The following is a 16,495-nucleotide window of genomic DNA, read 5'->3' as shown; positions in this document are numbered from 1 at the left end:
TAAGCACAGGAGGAAATGTGGATTTGCACCTGTCAGGCTTTCCGCATAAGCCAAGCCAGGTTCTCAGCCCCTGGGAGGCTGGTTTAGGGTCTGCAGTTTGACCTGCCTCGCGGTCCTGCTCCATGTCACCTTCGTCCACGAGAGTAGAGGAGGAAGCCTCTCAAGGATTACTATGGCTCTCAAGGAGTCCAAACAGGTGCTCTGAAGGAAGGGCTAAGGGCTTGAGGATGTGTGCTCTTCCTGGGAGGGGCATGGCAAGAGGAAAAGGTTCTAGAGTGTTCCTTCTGCCTCTGAGCCTTAAAACCACCCCAGCAAGCTGTGGGGGAGTGCACCAGGAAGAAAGATCACGCCACAAGGCAGAAAGAAACTTCAAAAGGAAAAGTTAAAACCATGGGCTCTTGACTCAAATGAAACCCAGGACCACAAATCTGTTGTCCAAGATCAAGTGTAGAAATGACAGAGCAAGAATTGGTGTCTTTATGCCAGTCTGGAAATGAGCAATAAATAACTATGAGATGGCTTGTCATGGAGCCTGGCCGCCGGAGTTCAATCCTCCAAAGCCACATAAAGGTGGACGGAGAGAATCGAGTGTACCAAGTTATCTTCTGACCTCTGCTGTGCCATACGCCTCCCACCCCCTACACACACACACACACACACACACACACACACACACACACACACACACACCAAAAATAAATAGGTAACTACTATCTGGTTTTTCCTATATAGTTTTCTTTGAGCCCCAGGAGGGAGCCCAGGCTTGTACACTCCTGCTTTTCCCAATGTAGGCACCCGGGAATGACCACACTCCAGCCCCCAGAGCCCACAAGTTGACTGGAGCCCAAAGAAGCTATCAAATGACAGTGCCAAGCAGTTATGTTCATGGAAATGGCATTCATTCCCTAGGTAGGTAACAAGGTCACCCCTGCCAAGTGTGGGAGGCCCAGGCCCAGACATACCGACCCCATACTGCCTCTTTCATGAAGCTGGCCTTAGCAGAAGGATGGAGGGCTGACAATAGAAGACATCTTGTTCCTCCCCACTGTGGGAGAGCCTGACTTTTCAAGATCCTCCCAAGTGAGAGAACAGAACACAGGAGTGCAGACGTAACTGATCCAGGCTCAGCCAAGCCAGGCAGAGGTACAGGCAGCTGGTATAATTCAAGCTCAGAGACGTCAAGCTGGAAGAAGGAGAGAGCCACCAAGCGAGATTGCTGGGGCCACAAGACCCTGAGGGAGAGGGCAGCTGGAGGCCCAGACCTCAGGCCCCACTGTTGTCTGGAGAAGCCTCTTCCCCAAAGTCAAGCGCATTCAGGTTTCACAGAAGATGCTCTGATCTGGTCTACATCTCAACTCTGACAAGGCCACAGGGAACCGGATGGGGTTCCGCCAGAAACATGGCAGCCGAGGCTAGTTAGAGCTGAAGTACAGGAGCCAAGGCAGGGAGCCATGGCTATCACTAGGGCCACGTGACTCACACATTCTAGAAAAAGACACCAAGTGACGGTAAGAGCATTATCTCTTATTTTTTTCCCCCCTTAAAAAAATGAAAATAAGCAACTATGTACAAATCCTGTCAAGTCCTCTTGGTGTTTGAGCACAGTGCGCCACTATGGCTCCTCCTCAGCATCCGTCCTGTGCCCTGGAGCATGGCCTACTCCAGCCACGCTTCAGAAGTCTCTGGAAGCACATGCAGCCCGCTGCACATCGCCTCCTCCAGGAGCTGCATCTGGATGACTGAGCCCCTTGGCGGTCTTTCCCTGAAGATCCACAGCCCTGGCAGTGCGGAGCGAGAAGCAGGCCTGTCCTTCCCTGTCTCGTCTCTTCCACGACTCTATTTCCAATGTGTCGCTCCAGGCAGGCCATCAGAGCTTATGGGCCAGGAGGGTAGTCAGCTTGATCTTGCCGTCCATGGAGGCCGTGAGGCATGTCCCACAGTCCATGGCGGTGCTCCAGTCCACAGTGACCACAGGGGCCCGGTGGCCACCTAGGCTCAGACAGCTCTCTAGAACTTTCTCGTCACTGCCCAGCTACAGAAGGACAGGAGTGAAAAGGCAACATTAGCAAATATCACACACACACACACACACACACACACACACACACACACACACACACACACAACTTCACTTAGTGTCCAAAAACTACCTTGAGCCTGGGAATGTGCACCTCAATCTGAGAATGTGCCCAGCCCACACCCCACCTTTCTGGAAAGCCTGTTTATACCTTTACTTTCCTCATTGTCATCAGTCCACCTTGAGTGGAAACCAAGTCCCTGAGATGCTCTTCAGAAGACGGCATTTTGCTGCCTTGACCTAGCTATGGGCAAGCGTTCCTACATCTACTGCCTGTTTCCATGGTATCATGGTATCCACTCATCACTCAGCCGCCAGCTGCTGGCTGCCTCCAGACTGCGCACCTGTTCATTCATTCGAGGCACACTTCTCACTGTGGGCACGCAAACTTGGGGAGGGCAGGACCTCTATGGCCAGCTCCATTAGTGCAGATGGGGCCCGACACAAGAAGAAGGCCTTGATGATGTGCGAACAAGGGCTGCCCTCCAGCACCACACCCCCAACTACAACTGTACACACGTGTGAAGGGCCAGATGCTGATGGGCACCGGGAAACGGAAACAAGAGGACTGCTAGCGGCACTACTCTGTATGACTCCTGAGAGCAGGCAGCAGAGAGAGCTTGGCCTTCATGACGAGATCACTGTCACAGCCATCAGTGAAACTGTTTGTGGAAAGCAGAGATGGGAGTCTGAAGTTTAGCGACTCCCTACGTAACTGGAACCACCCATGACATTTAGGAGATTACACGGGAAAATTGGTCAACCTGTCGTCTGATTGTAGAGAGAGTCTGATCAGGAATCACAAACTGATGGGGCGAAAGGCTGCATGATTTAAAATAAAATGCACACACAACCATTCTTCCACATAGACAGCAAAGAACAGGTCTCCCGGAAGTCGGCTAAAACAAGCCTCAAAGGGGAGAGGTAGGCCCGGAACCGTTTTACAGTGTCTTGAAGGAGAGCCCTACATGAGAGATCATGCAGCTAACTGCCGAGGGGACAGCGAGAACACAGCCACGCCCTCGGCAGAAAGAGGAGCCTGACTGATGGCAAACCCAGGACCCAGCAGGCATCAAGTCGGTGCGACACTCCCCGTTCCCCACCTCAGCACCCACTCAGCCCACACGCAGAGTCCCTCACTGGCTTCTGCTAATCCTGGGGCCCAAGGCCTGACCTCTTCCATGTTTCTGACCCCTTCTCTTTCCAGAGAACTTGGGGTGTCCCCGCCACCTCCACCAACCCCCCGCGTTCTCCTCTGGCGACTGCTCAGGGCGTAGCTGTCTGCCACCTACTTTCACTGTTGCCTAACTTGTGCAGGAGCCCCTGGAGAACACAGACCACATTTTCCATCTCCTTGGTCCACTCCACAGTACAGAGGTGTGCGGCCTAGCACGCAACTGCTGCTCAAAGCCCAAGCTGCTGACTGATGAGCACTGGCAGTGAGAGACCCTGAGAGGACACCTTAGAGGACCCTTCAGTCTCACAGCCTAAATACCATCGGTAGAGAAACAAGAGAGCACTGAAAGCAGAAGATGAACTCAGCACTAGACACAGCATCATTGAGGGCCTCATCACTCACCCAGTGGACGACACGAGTAAAGAAGACGGCATTTGCAGCAGTTTCACTAGGGGACAAAAGCCCACCTGAAAACTGAGCAGCTCTGACTTTAGGGGCTTTGTTTTGGTTGATGGTTTGGGGGTTTTGTTTGTTTGTTTGGTTGGTTGGTTGGCTGGTTTTTCAAGACAGGGTCTCTCTGTGTAGCCTTGGCTGTCCGAGACTCACTCTGTAGACCAGGCTGGCCTCGAACTCACAGGGATTGATCTGCCTGCCTCTGCCTCCCAAGTGCTGGGATTAAAGGCATGCGCCACCACTCCTGGCTTTGGTTTTTGTTTGTTTGTTTTTTAACTATAAACAGGAACAAAAACAATGTGGACAAGCTGGCAAGAAGGCTCAGTGGGTAAAGAAATTTGCTGCCAAGACTGAGGGCCTGAGTTCAATCCCCAGAAATCACAATCTCCAGAAATCACATGGTGGAAGGAGAGAACTGACTCTCACAGGCTCTCTTCTGACCTACACACACACACACACACACACACACACACACACACACACACACACACACACACGTCATACATGCACCTACACACAAAAGTAGATAAAGACAGACAGACAGACAAAATTACTGCATCCTTTAAAAAAAACAGATGGCTCAGGGGTTAAGAGCACTTGCCAAGGACTCAAGTCCAACTCCTAACCCTCATATAGGGTTTCTACTTGTTACTCTAATTAAATGACATCTTATACTTTCTTTATGGTACTACCATACACAGGTGCATAAATACATACAGGACACAAACACATACATAAATAAAGATAAAATACGTCTTTAAAAATAAAATCAAAACCATGTAGACAACTTGCATCCTAGCTTGACAAAAGATACCCACAAATTTCTGTCTCACATGTAGACTTTGATGTACTTAAACCATAGGCTTCCCATAAAATAACCTTTTCTAAGTCAGTGATGAAAGCAATGTAGCTGGCTCAGACCCATGAGGTACACTTCCCTGCCCACATTTACAAGCCATTAGCCCTAGTTTATGACTTCGTAAGTATGTGTGATTCCCAAGGAATAAGACAAGCAAAGGGCAGAATCTTGTCAGCTGCAGGGCACTAGGCCATACACAGCTTTGCACAGGACACAGGACACAGGGCCACTACACTCATCTATGCAAGGCACGGGGGCACAGGGCAGGGGACCACACTCAGATATACAGTATACTCAGCTATGCAGGACTCGGGACACAGTCACTATCAGCTCAGGTGAGCCAAGCTGACCTCCAGAGAAACCCCTGCCCAGAAGTCCTCTACCGCACCCGGTTACCTTGTAGATGATGCCCCCTGAGGCAGAGCACGTCAGCATGTAGTTGCCTTCTGAGTCGAAAGCAAAGAGCCGACCCCTGGGAACTTGAACCTGCTTGTAGCCACTGTAGCCAGACAGGACAAAGGGGCCGGTGGCATCCGAAGGGAGGCTGTACTCAGACACCATGAGGCCACTCTTGTGGATGTTCCACTGGATGAACTGCAGATACAAGGCAAACGGGCACCCTCAGATAGTCACACAGAGGCCACTACCCAGACTCCCTCAGAGCCTCAGCCGCAGTGGTCACGACCCAGGCCTGGGAAGCGGAGCCAGGGCCAGCCCAGGGCAGTGATTGGCCAGTTCCACAGCTTTGAAAATGCCTTTCATGACCAGGAAGCAGCACAGGGCTGTGGGGACCGGTTTACTCCTCAGTCTACTCCTCTCACCAATACAATTTTCCTCAGGGAGGAAAAATCTAGAAAACAATCAATAACCTCAGGTCTAATCCTCCTCTTTTCTCCACCCTGCACGTGTAAGCGCATGTGTGTGTATATATGTATGTGTGTGTGTGTGCGCGCGCGCGCGTGTGTGTGTGTGTGTGTGTGTGTGTGTGTGTGTGTGTGTGTGTGTGTGGCGGGGGGGGGCGTGTTTCCAAGTCACCTTTATCATCGTCACTATTATTTCCTGTATTTATCAGAATTAGGTCCCAGTTGGATTTTCTGGACCTTAGAACAAAGTATATGGGGCAGGAGGACAGAGTACAAACATATCCCAGTTTCTCGGTAGTACCGTCAATCACATGCTGAGCGGTGTGTTTGGCATTCTGCTTGTGATATGCAGGGCTAACAGCCCGTACTGTAGACAGGCCACTCTGCTTCCTTGGGAGGCCTACCCACATACCAGGATGCGCAGCTTTAACTTAAAAGCCCGACACAGAGTTTTCAAGGGAAGAGTTGAAACAGGACACGGTGGTACACACCTATAACCGCATTCCTAGGGGAGACTGAGGCAAGAGCATCTTGGAGCCCAGGAAGCTGAAGCCATCCTGGACAACACTCTAAGATGCGGTCTCAACATAACATAAGTAAATACACGAGTAAATGGATACAGTCAGGTGTGGTGCCTCACATTGTTATGCCAGCACTTAGGAGGCTGAGGCAGGGAGCCCCAAGTTTGAGGCCAGCTCTGGGCTACAGAGAAAGATATGATCTAATAAACAGACCAGACAAATATTGGTTTTGTAGCCACTGTTTTCAGTGGAAAATATGAACAGTGTAAAATTCCACAGGTTCAGGAGGGAATATGGGACAGCTAAGTCCTTCTGCTACTTTGTCTAGACCCAACTTCGTCCCAAGACCACTGCCATTCCCACTTCATAACACACCCTTGCGCAGAGGAATCCACAAAGGGCATTGTCTTGCGAGACGGGGTAGAGGTGGGGTGGGGGGGCTCCTTTTTACATCTCTGGGCTCTGCTCAGGCCTGTTTCCAACTAGGATGCTGACTCCAGCCCCTCGGCAAACCCCGTGCGTTGTCTTGTGACCATGACCCAACCACACTCACCAAAGAATCTCTTCCCCCAAATGCACTCCGCCTATGGTGGGATGAGTCACTTTGCCACAAGTAGGAAGAAGGATGTAAGATGCCCATCTACAAAACTCACTGAACACCACAAACATGCCTTGAGACAGACTTCTTTTTTTGTTTGTTTGTTTGTTTTTCAAGGCAGGATCTCTCTGTGTAGTCTTGGCTGTCCTGGACTCACTTTGTAGACCAGGCTGGCCTTGAACTCACAGCAATCCGCCTGCCTCTACCTCCTGAGTGCTGGGATTAAAGGCGTGCGCCACCACGCCCAGCTTGAGACAGACTTCTATGCCTCCTTATTTTACAGAAGATAAAGTGGAGGTCACAGAGCTCACGGACACTCCAGCCACCACTCAGTGGCGCTGGCACCTACCTTGCCGTCCTCTCCGATGCTGTACACGGCGTTCTCGTCACAGCTGAATTCCACAGAGTACACCTCCCCACAGTGCGCCTTCCAGCTCATGGCGCACTCGTGCTGCTGCATGTCTGAGAGAGCAAGGCAGTGCTGAGTTCCAGAGCACACCTGGTAAGGCCTCCGCGTCCAGCGGGAGCCACACCACACCCCTGGCCCCCACCCCAACCCCAACCCCTATTCCCATGACAGCTGCTCTAGAGACCAGGGGCTCCCTGGACCAGAAAGTGCTGACCCTGCCAAGGCCACCAGCCTCTGAGCAGTCAGCTTCCTGGGTCAAAGGGAGCACTGGGGATCCTTGGGGACAGTTAGAGTTCACCTGGGGTCCTGTATGTGTGTAGGAAGACATAGGAATCCTTCCTATCAGACCTCTGTGGATACAGATGTGTCCACCCCAGGGCACCTTGGAGAACTATTACGTAGGAGTTACCTCGTCCCATTTTAGAGCCTAGGCCTGTCTCCCTGGAACAGGGGACAAGGCACTTTATAGCAAGTGAACAGGGCTGCGATGTTCTCCTGTGGCCTCCTGCATTCCACACAGGTGACAAGGTCAAAGGACCACTGAGCCCTGCCCCCTGGCCCATCCCACACCTACACACAGTAAGCACACAGGAGGTGACTGCTGTGGAGGTTTTGAGAACGCTAACCAAAGTCGAGCTGCAGAACATGCATTTGAAACGGGGCTTTCGCAATGGCCTCAGCAGCAGCTGGGTCATTTAGAGAGGGGACAGGAATTGCCATAGCTCACTATGTACCAAAGAGCCGGATGACGCCATCAGCCGCCCCAGTGACCAGCAGGTTCCCGTTATGGTTGAAAGCTGTGCAGTTGATGGCAACAGGCTCTGGGTCCAGTGAGAACTGAAGCTGTGGGTACAAACAGAAGCCCCGTTAGCAGAAGCACCTAATGAAGGCGCGCGCTGGAGCCACTGCCAGGGCCTGCTTCTCCTGAGAGGCCATGCCATTGCGCCTGCAGACCCTCTAGTTCCGGCACTGAGGCCATAATCCATGCCCGGGCAATGATGAGTAACCCACATCCCAGCAGCCCACGCTTTCCTTCACCAAGTGGACCCCAAGCTAAGTCTTACTGGACATGCATGTTGCCAGCAGGAGCTAAGAGTCCATCAACTGCCTTTCGCTACAGGTAGCCGTGAGCGACAGAGGACACACACACTGCTAAGACTCCAAAGAGCCACATCCTTGGTGCAAGACTGAGCTAGAACGTCATAGAAAGTGCTAAGAAAATGCACCTCTCTGCCAAGCAAAACCACAGGCTGGTGGTGTGGGTTTAAAAGCAAAATGGCAACCCCGGTGCCATCTGAGAATGGATTTCAAAGTTGTTGTCTTTCTCCCTTCACAGGGATCCTGTCTTGGACTTTGGGTTGCTGTCTCCTTACAGTTCAACAGGTGCCTTAGCACATGGGTATATCCCCACATAGCGCAGTCTCTACTTCTAACAGGCTTTCGAACTTTATGTGTGTGGAATTGCAGGGTGCATATGTTCTTAGAATTCTGTATTCTAGTTGGAAGCGAGTCCACCCTCCAGCTCTGTAGCTCTGTCGTCTCTTCTTGCAGCCTGTGCTGAAACGAAGAGGTTGCCCCATTTCAAATGCATGTTCTGCAGCCCGACTTCAGTTAGCGTTCTCAAAACCTAGCCCTGTGCACCTGGCAGAAGAGAAAGCAAATCTTTTCCAGAGAAATGCACCTCCCCCACACAATGAGGCTTGTATCTCCAAGGACAAAGGGCTAGAAAGGGGAACTTGAAGCAGAAATTCGCAGGTCACGGGCAGACAAGGGGAGAGGAGCAGGAACTGGCAGGAACCGGATGGGACTGTCAGAACTCCAGAGCTTTCCAAAGGGAGCCTGAATCATGACCAAGTCAACGTGAAAGAATAGCGCTGCACTGCTGGGACTGAGAAACAGGGCCTGAAATCAATGTCCCTACATGCTAATAAGAAGATTGGGGACAGTGGGGAGGAGCTGTGCTCTGTTAAAGCTGATGAAATGATGTCAAGAAGACAGCAAAATGAAATAAGAGTCCTAAGAAAATCAAATTGGTGTTCCAGAAGGCAAAAAAAACAACAGAAAAAAAACCCCAAACAAACAGAGAAATGTTAACACTGGAAAGAATATGACTAAGAATTTTCCAGAATGGAACAAAAACACAAATCTTCTCATTTAAGAAACAAAACAAATCCAAAGCCACAATTTTATTTGTTAACTGAGACTGGAAATTTTATTTTATTATTGTTAATATTTTCAGAGGCAGGGTCTCATGTATTGAGGCTAACCTAGGACTCCTGATCCCCCTGCCTCCACCTCCCAAGGGCTAAGTGTATAGGCATGCACCACTACCACACCTAGTTAAGAGTTTTAAAAAATGCTTTTTAGCTTAGAAAATCCACATCAAGATACCCAGATAAGATCTTATACACAGATAAGATCTTAACAGCCACAGACAGAAGTGGGTAGGCTGCACTGAGCGCCAACCTCTTCGTTTCAGCACAGGCTGCAAGAAGAGACGACAGAGCTACAGAGCTGGAGGGTGGACCCGCTTCCAACTAGAATACAGAATTCTAAGAAAATATGCACCCTGCAATTCCACACACATAAAGTTCGAAAGCCTGTTAGAAGTAGAGACTGCGCTATGTGGGGATATACCCATGTGCTAAAGCACCTGTTGAACTGTAAGGAGACAGCAACCCAAAGTCCAAGACAGGATCCCTGTGAAGGGAGAAAGGCAACAAAGACAGGACGGGTCAATGAGCAGAAGGACTAATAGGACCAACGAGATGGCTCAGTGGGTAGAGGTGCTTGCCACCAAGCCTGACGACCTGAGTTCAATCCCACGAGGTCGAAGATGAGAACTAGCTCCCAGAGATTGTCCTTTGGTTTCCACATGGGCACACACACACATACAAACACACAAATAAATAAAATTAAATAATTAATTCTTTTCTTCATTAAAATAAGTACCAGTAGAGCACGGCTTTAATCCCAGAATTTGGGAGGTAGAGGCAGGTGAATCTGTGAGTTCGAGGGCAGCCTGGACTACAGAGCCCTGCCTTGAAAAGCAGAACAAAACAAAACAAACAAAAAGAGGTGAAATGGGATTTCTAATGATGAGCTCATCTTATTGCTTTTCTCATTGTACTACATTCTTTTTATGTAGTCAATATTTAAGGTAAAAACTGAATCCCTAAGTAACCAGACAGGTTACAAACCCCACTAAGATTATCAGCGGACTGCAAGAAGCCAGTAAGGAAGATGAGGACTAAACGGGTACAAGGACAGTGGCAGAGGTCCCCAGAGGGGCCCTCAGCTGTTCCACCAAGGGCATGTCCCTAGAGACACAGAAAAAGGGTCAGCTAGGTAGTACACTTCGAAGGTGGCACTGGCTGTGTGGGCAGAAGGGAAGGAGGGCTCTGGAAAGACACCCAACTTCTTTCTTTCTTTTTCTTTTTTTTCTTTTTGGTTCTTTGAGACAGGTTTTCTCTGTGTAGCCTTGACTGTCCTGGACTCATTTTGTAGACCAGGCTGGCCTCGAACTCACAGAGATCCACCTGCCTCTGCCTCCCAAGTGCTGGGAGACACCCAGCATCTGAATGGGACATATTTGGCAGGGAGTGGAAGGCAAAGGTCCAGGTGTGGACTCCAGGCTTGAGAGGCTTGTGAGATGTCCCCAGGGGGCACACGGGCTATTTCTGCAAGCAGAAGCATTTAGAAATCATTGTGTTTTAGACAGGCATCCTCCAGGCCCGAGGGCTCCAGGAAACAAGGTGTACAGCGTGTGTAAAAAACACGTTATTTGTAAGCACTGAATAGCCTCAGTTAGCTACCTCACTAAGCATCACTGCTCTAAGCAAGTTAACATCACTTCCCTCTCCAAGGCTGTGGGAACAACTGTCAACACTGGTACTCTGGAGGGAACATGCCCTCAGCTGCAGGGAGGTCGGCCATGTGCCAGGCTCCTTGCCAGCTGTCACCCCGTCCTTCTGCCTGCTCCTGCAGTTCACGCACAGCTTTGCGTTCCTAGTGGGCCGTAGAGAGACCAGAGTCCTCTCCTAGAATGTAAGCTGCCCGGCCTGTTGGTGGGTTCCGGGTAACCTGAGTCACTGGCACAATTCTCTTGTTTATAATATGTCCAAACGGGGCATGATACTTTTGAACATTTGAAACTTGGAAATGTTCCTAAAAGTCAAATTCCTCAGATCAAAGCATTAAACAGGGTGCCCTCTATGTAGCATGCCCAGCCCCGGGAGACCCACAGGCGTTGCCGTACCTGCTGCTTCATGGTTTTTGTGTCCCACAGCAGCAGCTTGCCAGGAACCTGGTTCATGCCTTTGCTGCCAATATCCGGGGCCAAGGAGTCGGCCTGGGAGGCGAGGCTCGGAGCTGCGGCTGAACAGACGAAAGAGGCCCCATTGGGGCTACAGGCAAGAGACAGGATTCTGCAATACATACAGGTCGAGGTCACACAATCACCACCATGGCCACTGAGGTGAATCCCACTCCGGGAGGTGGGGCCCACAAAGCCACTGCAGCAACCTGAGGAGGCTCCCGCTCACCTGGGCATGTCATCACTGATGCTGATTTCACAGAGGTTCTTCTTGGCTTCTGTATCATAAAGACGCACTGTCCCCACACCGCTGCCCAACAGGAGCTGGAATGAGAAGAAGCCGGAGGCTGAGGACAGCACAAGGGACAGGGAGGACTAGCACAAGTGTCAAGGAGGACCACCACAAGTGTCAGGGAGGACAACCACAAGTGTCTGTCACGGAAGACTAGCACAAGTGTCTGTCAGGGAGGACTAGCACAGTGTCTGTCAGGGAGGACTACCTCAAGTGTCAGGGAGGACTAACACAGGGAGAGAGGTCAGGCTCACTCATCATATGGTATGAAGCTGGGCAGGCTGCATGGGTGAGCTCCTTATCCACTTTTCCAGGCAGCCAGGAGAACTCTGGCTACAATAGAACTCACTTAAAATGCCGTGAGGAGGGGCTGGAGAGATGGCTCAGTGGTCAAGAGCACTGGCTGCTCTTCCAGAGGGCCTGGGTTCCATTCCCAGCACCTAGATAGCATTTCACGACCACCTAGAATGGCAGTACCAGGGGATCTGATGCCATCTTCTGCTGCCCCAAGCACCAAACACATATGCGGTGCACAGACATACATACAGATAAAACATAAAATAAAGATTAATTTTTCTTTCTTTCTTTTTTCCCTCTTTTTTGATTTCTGAGACAGGGCTTTTCTATGTAGCCCTGGCTGTCCTGGAACTTGCTCTGTAGACCAGGCTGGCCTCTAACTAGAGAGATCCATCTTCTTCTGCTTCCCAAGGATGGGGACCGCCAGCTGATTAATTTTTTTTTTTTTTTTTTAAAGAATGTCATGAAGACATCAAAACCAACCAGTATTTCACTGTGAAAGGAGTTAGGTATTGCTGAGGTGGGACTTCACTACAAGGTAATTAGACCACGGGGAGGCGAGTGAATCACCCTTGGGGGAGACTAATGTTGGGCTCAAAGTGAACACATTCTCTTTTTTGAGAGTTGTAAAAGCAAGCTTTGCCCCTAATTCCCTTTCCGGTTGCCTATCTTTCCCTCTGGCATGAGCTCCAGGCAGAGCGGTCCTGCACGAGAATAGGGCGGATGCTAGACCCATGTTCTTGAACCTACAGAACTGTGGACTCCATAAACTTTTTTTCTTCATTAGATACCCAGCCTCAAGTATGTTGTTATAGCAACAGAAAACAGATTTATATGGTATCTGTAGAAAAGGAGAAACACTCAGAAATATTCTGGCTGGTGACCTAAGACCCTTTGATTTTTCCGTTCTTCCTTGCAGCTTTAAATCCCACCTGTTCCAACCCTGCCTTCTTGCTCCTACTTTCTCTGCCCTTCTCTAGGTGCGGCTCCGGTTTGTCTTGGGGCTTCGGTGATTGTTCTGTTTGCCTTTGCAGAGACAGCTCTGCTTCTGGTTCCGTCAAGGCCTCTGGAAGTAACCCTCTGGGGCCTTAGGACTCATTTGGGTAAAAGTGTAGAAGAAATAACAAAAATTAATGCCAGGGCAGCTCAGGTCTGGGGTATCCCCAGGAATATTAGCTAGGTAATGGCCTCAGCACCAACGTGGCAAGTGGACACCAGTTCAGGGACAGCCCTGAGATGAGCATCCTGCGAGGACAGCCCCTTCCTGTGTTGTTGACACATTTGGAGAAAGCAGCACCTGTCTCTGGGGCTATAAGCAATCAATTTAACTCCTTAACTGCAAACCCTAACTCAAAAAGGAAGTTGAGTGGGAAAACGAGCACTGAGACACACCTGGGCCTGTGGGAGGCATGAGCTAGCGCACAGCCCTCTCACCAACATAAGCTGAGGCTCTTAGGGCCGGGACAGGCAGATCTCAGCAAAAGAAGCACGTGCACTGATAATGTTTCAGAAACAGGGGCAGAGCGGGGAACGGGAAGCCAGGGTCTCCTGAGGCAGACCGGCAGAAAGGAGAGCCCCGGCATGGCGGAAGGGGAGGAGGCTCAGCTTACCTCCTCAGCTCACCCAGCCAAGAGCTTCAGCGAGCTTCTGAACTCGGGGCACAAAACAAGCTCTGCATGCCAGAGTGTCACTTACCAGCCTGTCGCGCTTGGTGGCCCACTCTAGAGAGAGCAGCGGTGATTTAGAAATGGAAGACGCTTTGGTCTGCAGGATGGGGTTGAAGGACCACACCTTGATGACCCCATCCACGTCTAAGCTGGCAACTCTCCTCCCTGAGCAGTCCACTCTGTGACAGGACGGAGTGGGGTGTTAGTGTCCCGGCCTCAGCCTCCCCCGCCAACACTGATATCACCTTCCCAACTCCCCAGATGCATTAAAAACAATGCTCAAGGCCTGTACTCAAAGAACACGTGCAGACCACTCTAGAATCATTCAGGGACCATCCGTCTGATAGAGTAAAGATGCTCACTGCGTAAGCCTGGGGAGCTGACTTAGCTGTCTGGAGCCCACGTAAACGTGGAAGAGCCAATTCCCAAGAGCTGTCCTTTGACCTCTATGTGCACGTGTACATTTACACGCATGTGCGCACACACACAGGAAGAAATACATAAACAAACAAACAAATGGAATACCAATACACAATGTGTCACTGGGAGGCTATGCAGTCAGCACAGGAGATGAACAGCCGCAGATTGCCAGAGGGTGTGCCCTTAGGGCACCTGCCCTCTGAGATTTGGAGCTCTCCCGTTAGGCTCAAGATCAACCCAAGGTCCAAGCACAGATCAGGGCTGTTAAAACAGGAACTGTCTATGCCTTGAGGGCACACTCCCTCAGCCGTTGCTCTTTAAGTCCATGCTTTCACTGTGTTTAAACACAAACTAACGCATAGTAAAAATTTCCACACAAGTGTGGACATAAAACAAATAAAAGCTTAACAGTCTGAGGGAAACCGTTACAACAGCAGTGTCCAGCAAGACTCTACTGAGCCTTTCAAGGACACTTCCGGCCACCGGCTAGAATCCCAACCACCCCCCACTCCCGGGCCCACCTGCAGTGCATGATGGATGAATGGTGCTCCCCATACTCCTCCTGGCTCAGCACTATGAAGGGCTGCTCCGGGCGGCCTCCCTCAGAGCCTGCTATGGACACCCGGGCCAGCGACTCTACCTGCCCCGTGTAGAGCTCTTGGCAGGGCTCAGCCTCTGGGCCACAGCCTTCCGGCTTCTTCTCTGCACACTGTGACTGACAAAGCAGGGACACGTCAGCTTTAGAAAGGGTCTCCTCCACAACAGCAACATCCCGGTGACTATGGGTAGTCATTGCCACATGGGGTCGGCTCTAAGCTTGAGAGCTGTACACACAGCTCCCCCGGGAAGAGTTACAGACCTGCTTCCTGGAAACCGCAATCCCCTCCCAGGCCCTGATTGGGGGGAGGGCTGAGCTTGCCCTGTCTGATGGGACTTGGCACGGCTGGGTCCTGATGCAGGCCAAACAGAGGGTGATGGCTCAGTTAGGGTCACTACTGCTGTGATGAAACACCATGACCAAAGCAAGTTGAAGAGGTTTTATTTGGTTTTTGCTTCCACATCACTTTGCAAAATAGATGGAAGTCAGGACAGGAACCCAAGCAGGGCAGGAACCTGGAGGCAGGAGTGATGCACAGGCCAGGGAGGGGTGCTGTTTACTGGCTTGCTCTTCGTGGCTTGCTTACCTGCTCCCTTACAGAATCTAGGACCACCTAGCCTATATCAATCATCACTGATTAAGAAAAATGCCTTATAGCAGTGGTTCTCAGCCTGTGGGGTCACAACTGTCACAAGGGTCACATATCAGATATTACAATTTCGTAACAGTAACAAAATTATAGTTACGGAGTAACAACGAAATGATTTTATGGTTGGGTCACCACAGCATGAGGAGCTGTGTTAAAGAGCTGCAGTGGTGGGAAGGCTGAGGACCACTGCCCCACAGGCTGGCCTACAGCCCCATCTTATAGAGGCACTTCCTCTCATATGGCAGCAGCTTGTGTCAATCTGTCATAAAGCCAGCCAGCACAACTGATTCCTTGTCAACGCGACACACAAACACATCACTGCTAAGCCACCACCTTTCCTTTCTTGTTCATTGCCAAGATCACATATTAAGACATCACAATATAAAACGTTACATACATTTTAAAAGTCCACAGCCTTACAAATTCAAACACTTTAAAGATATCTAGTCTCTTTTAAAATCCAAAGTCCTATAAAACTCCAAAATCTTTTTTTTTTTTTTTTTTTTTTAAGCTTAAAATCTCTCAGCTGTGAACTCCTGTAAAAATAAAAACAAATTAAATACCTTCTTACTTTGAGAGGCAAGAACCAGGACAAAGTCATGAGAATCTGAACAAAGCAAAACCAAACTCCAACAGTGTAAATAACTCAATGTCCAACATCTGGGATTCACACATAATCTTCTGGGCTCCTCCCACGAGATCTCTCAGGCTCCGTCCTCTGCAGCACACACACATACACACACAGCTTGTCTTCTAGGCTCTGGCAGGCTCCACACTAAGGCTGCTGTAGTTCTTGGTGGTCACCCATGCTCCTGGCATCTCCAAAACGCTGAATTCTTCTGCAGCAACTGGGTTGCACTTTCCCCATAGGGTGTCTTCATGGTGCCAAGACTCAACTTCTCGGCATGATTCTGCCAATGCCTGGGCCTCCAACTGCTACTGAGGCTGCACCTTTCCCGATGGCCTCCCCTGGCCTGTCACAATGCCAGGCCTCAGCTGCTCTCCATGACCCCTTCATGCCTTCAAAACCAGTACCAACTGGGTGACTACCACGTTCAACTGCCGGGACAAGGTACAACCTTGGCCGCCTTTGGAACACAGCGCCTGTGTGCTGACTCTCAGGAACACTTCCCAGAAGATGTGACCTCAGTGAGCAGGTCTCTTCTTAAGCACCATGAGTTTCTCAGCTCCAGCTGTGACCAGCGTCACTTGTCCCAGTAAGACAAGGGTTTCACGTCAGCAGTTCTGGTCTCTTGTGAGTCACAGCTCACTCTTCAGCCCACGGGATCTCAATTCAAAA

At 50.4% G+C, this 16,495-nt stretch overlaps 1 protein-coding gene across 1 annotated transcript in view; it reads right to left on the bottom strand.

The window, feature by feature from the left end:
* Positions 1 to 1,557: 1,557 nt before the first annotated feature.
* Positions 1,558 to 16,495, bottom strand: part of Wdr91 (WD repeat domain 91) — a 32,772-nt gene continuing 17,834 nt past the window's right edge. The window contains exons 8-15 of the mRNA XM_051151745.1: positions 14,470 to 14,663; positions 13,557 to 13,707; positions 11,502 to 11,596; positions 11,216 to 11,384; positions 7,692 to 7,800; positions 6,898 to 7,010; positions 4,963 to 5,160; positions 1,558 to 2,032 (exon numbers count right to left, since the gene is read on the bottom strand). Of these exons, the coding sequence (XP_051007702.1) occupies positions 1,868 to 2,032; positions 4,963 to 5,160; positions 6,898 to 7,010; positions 7,692 to 7,800; positions 11,216 to 11,384; positions 11,502 to 11,596; positions 13,557 to 13,707; positions 14,470 to 14,663 (1,194 nt within the window). The 3' untranslated portion in view covers positions 1,558 to 1,867. The remainder of the gene's footprint in view (positions 2,033 to 4,962; positions 5,161 to 6,897; positions 7,011 to 7,691; positions 7,801 to 11,215; positions 11,385 to 11,501; positions 11,597 to 13,556; positions 13,708 to 14,469; positions 14,664 to 16,495) is intronic.

This window comes from Acomys russatus, chromosome 10 (assembly GCF_903995435.1).
Source record: "Acomys russatus chromosome 10, mAcoRus1.1, whole genome shotgun sequence".
Lineage (NCBI taxonomy): Eukaryota > Metazoa > Chordata > Mammalia > Rodentia > Muridae > Acomys > Acomys russatus.
This window is presented reverse-complemented; position numbering and strand designations above follow the sequence as displayed.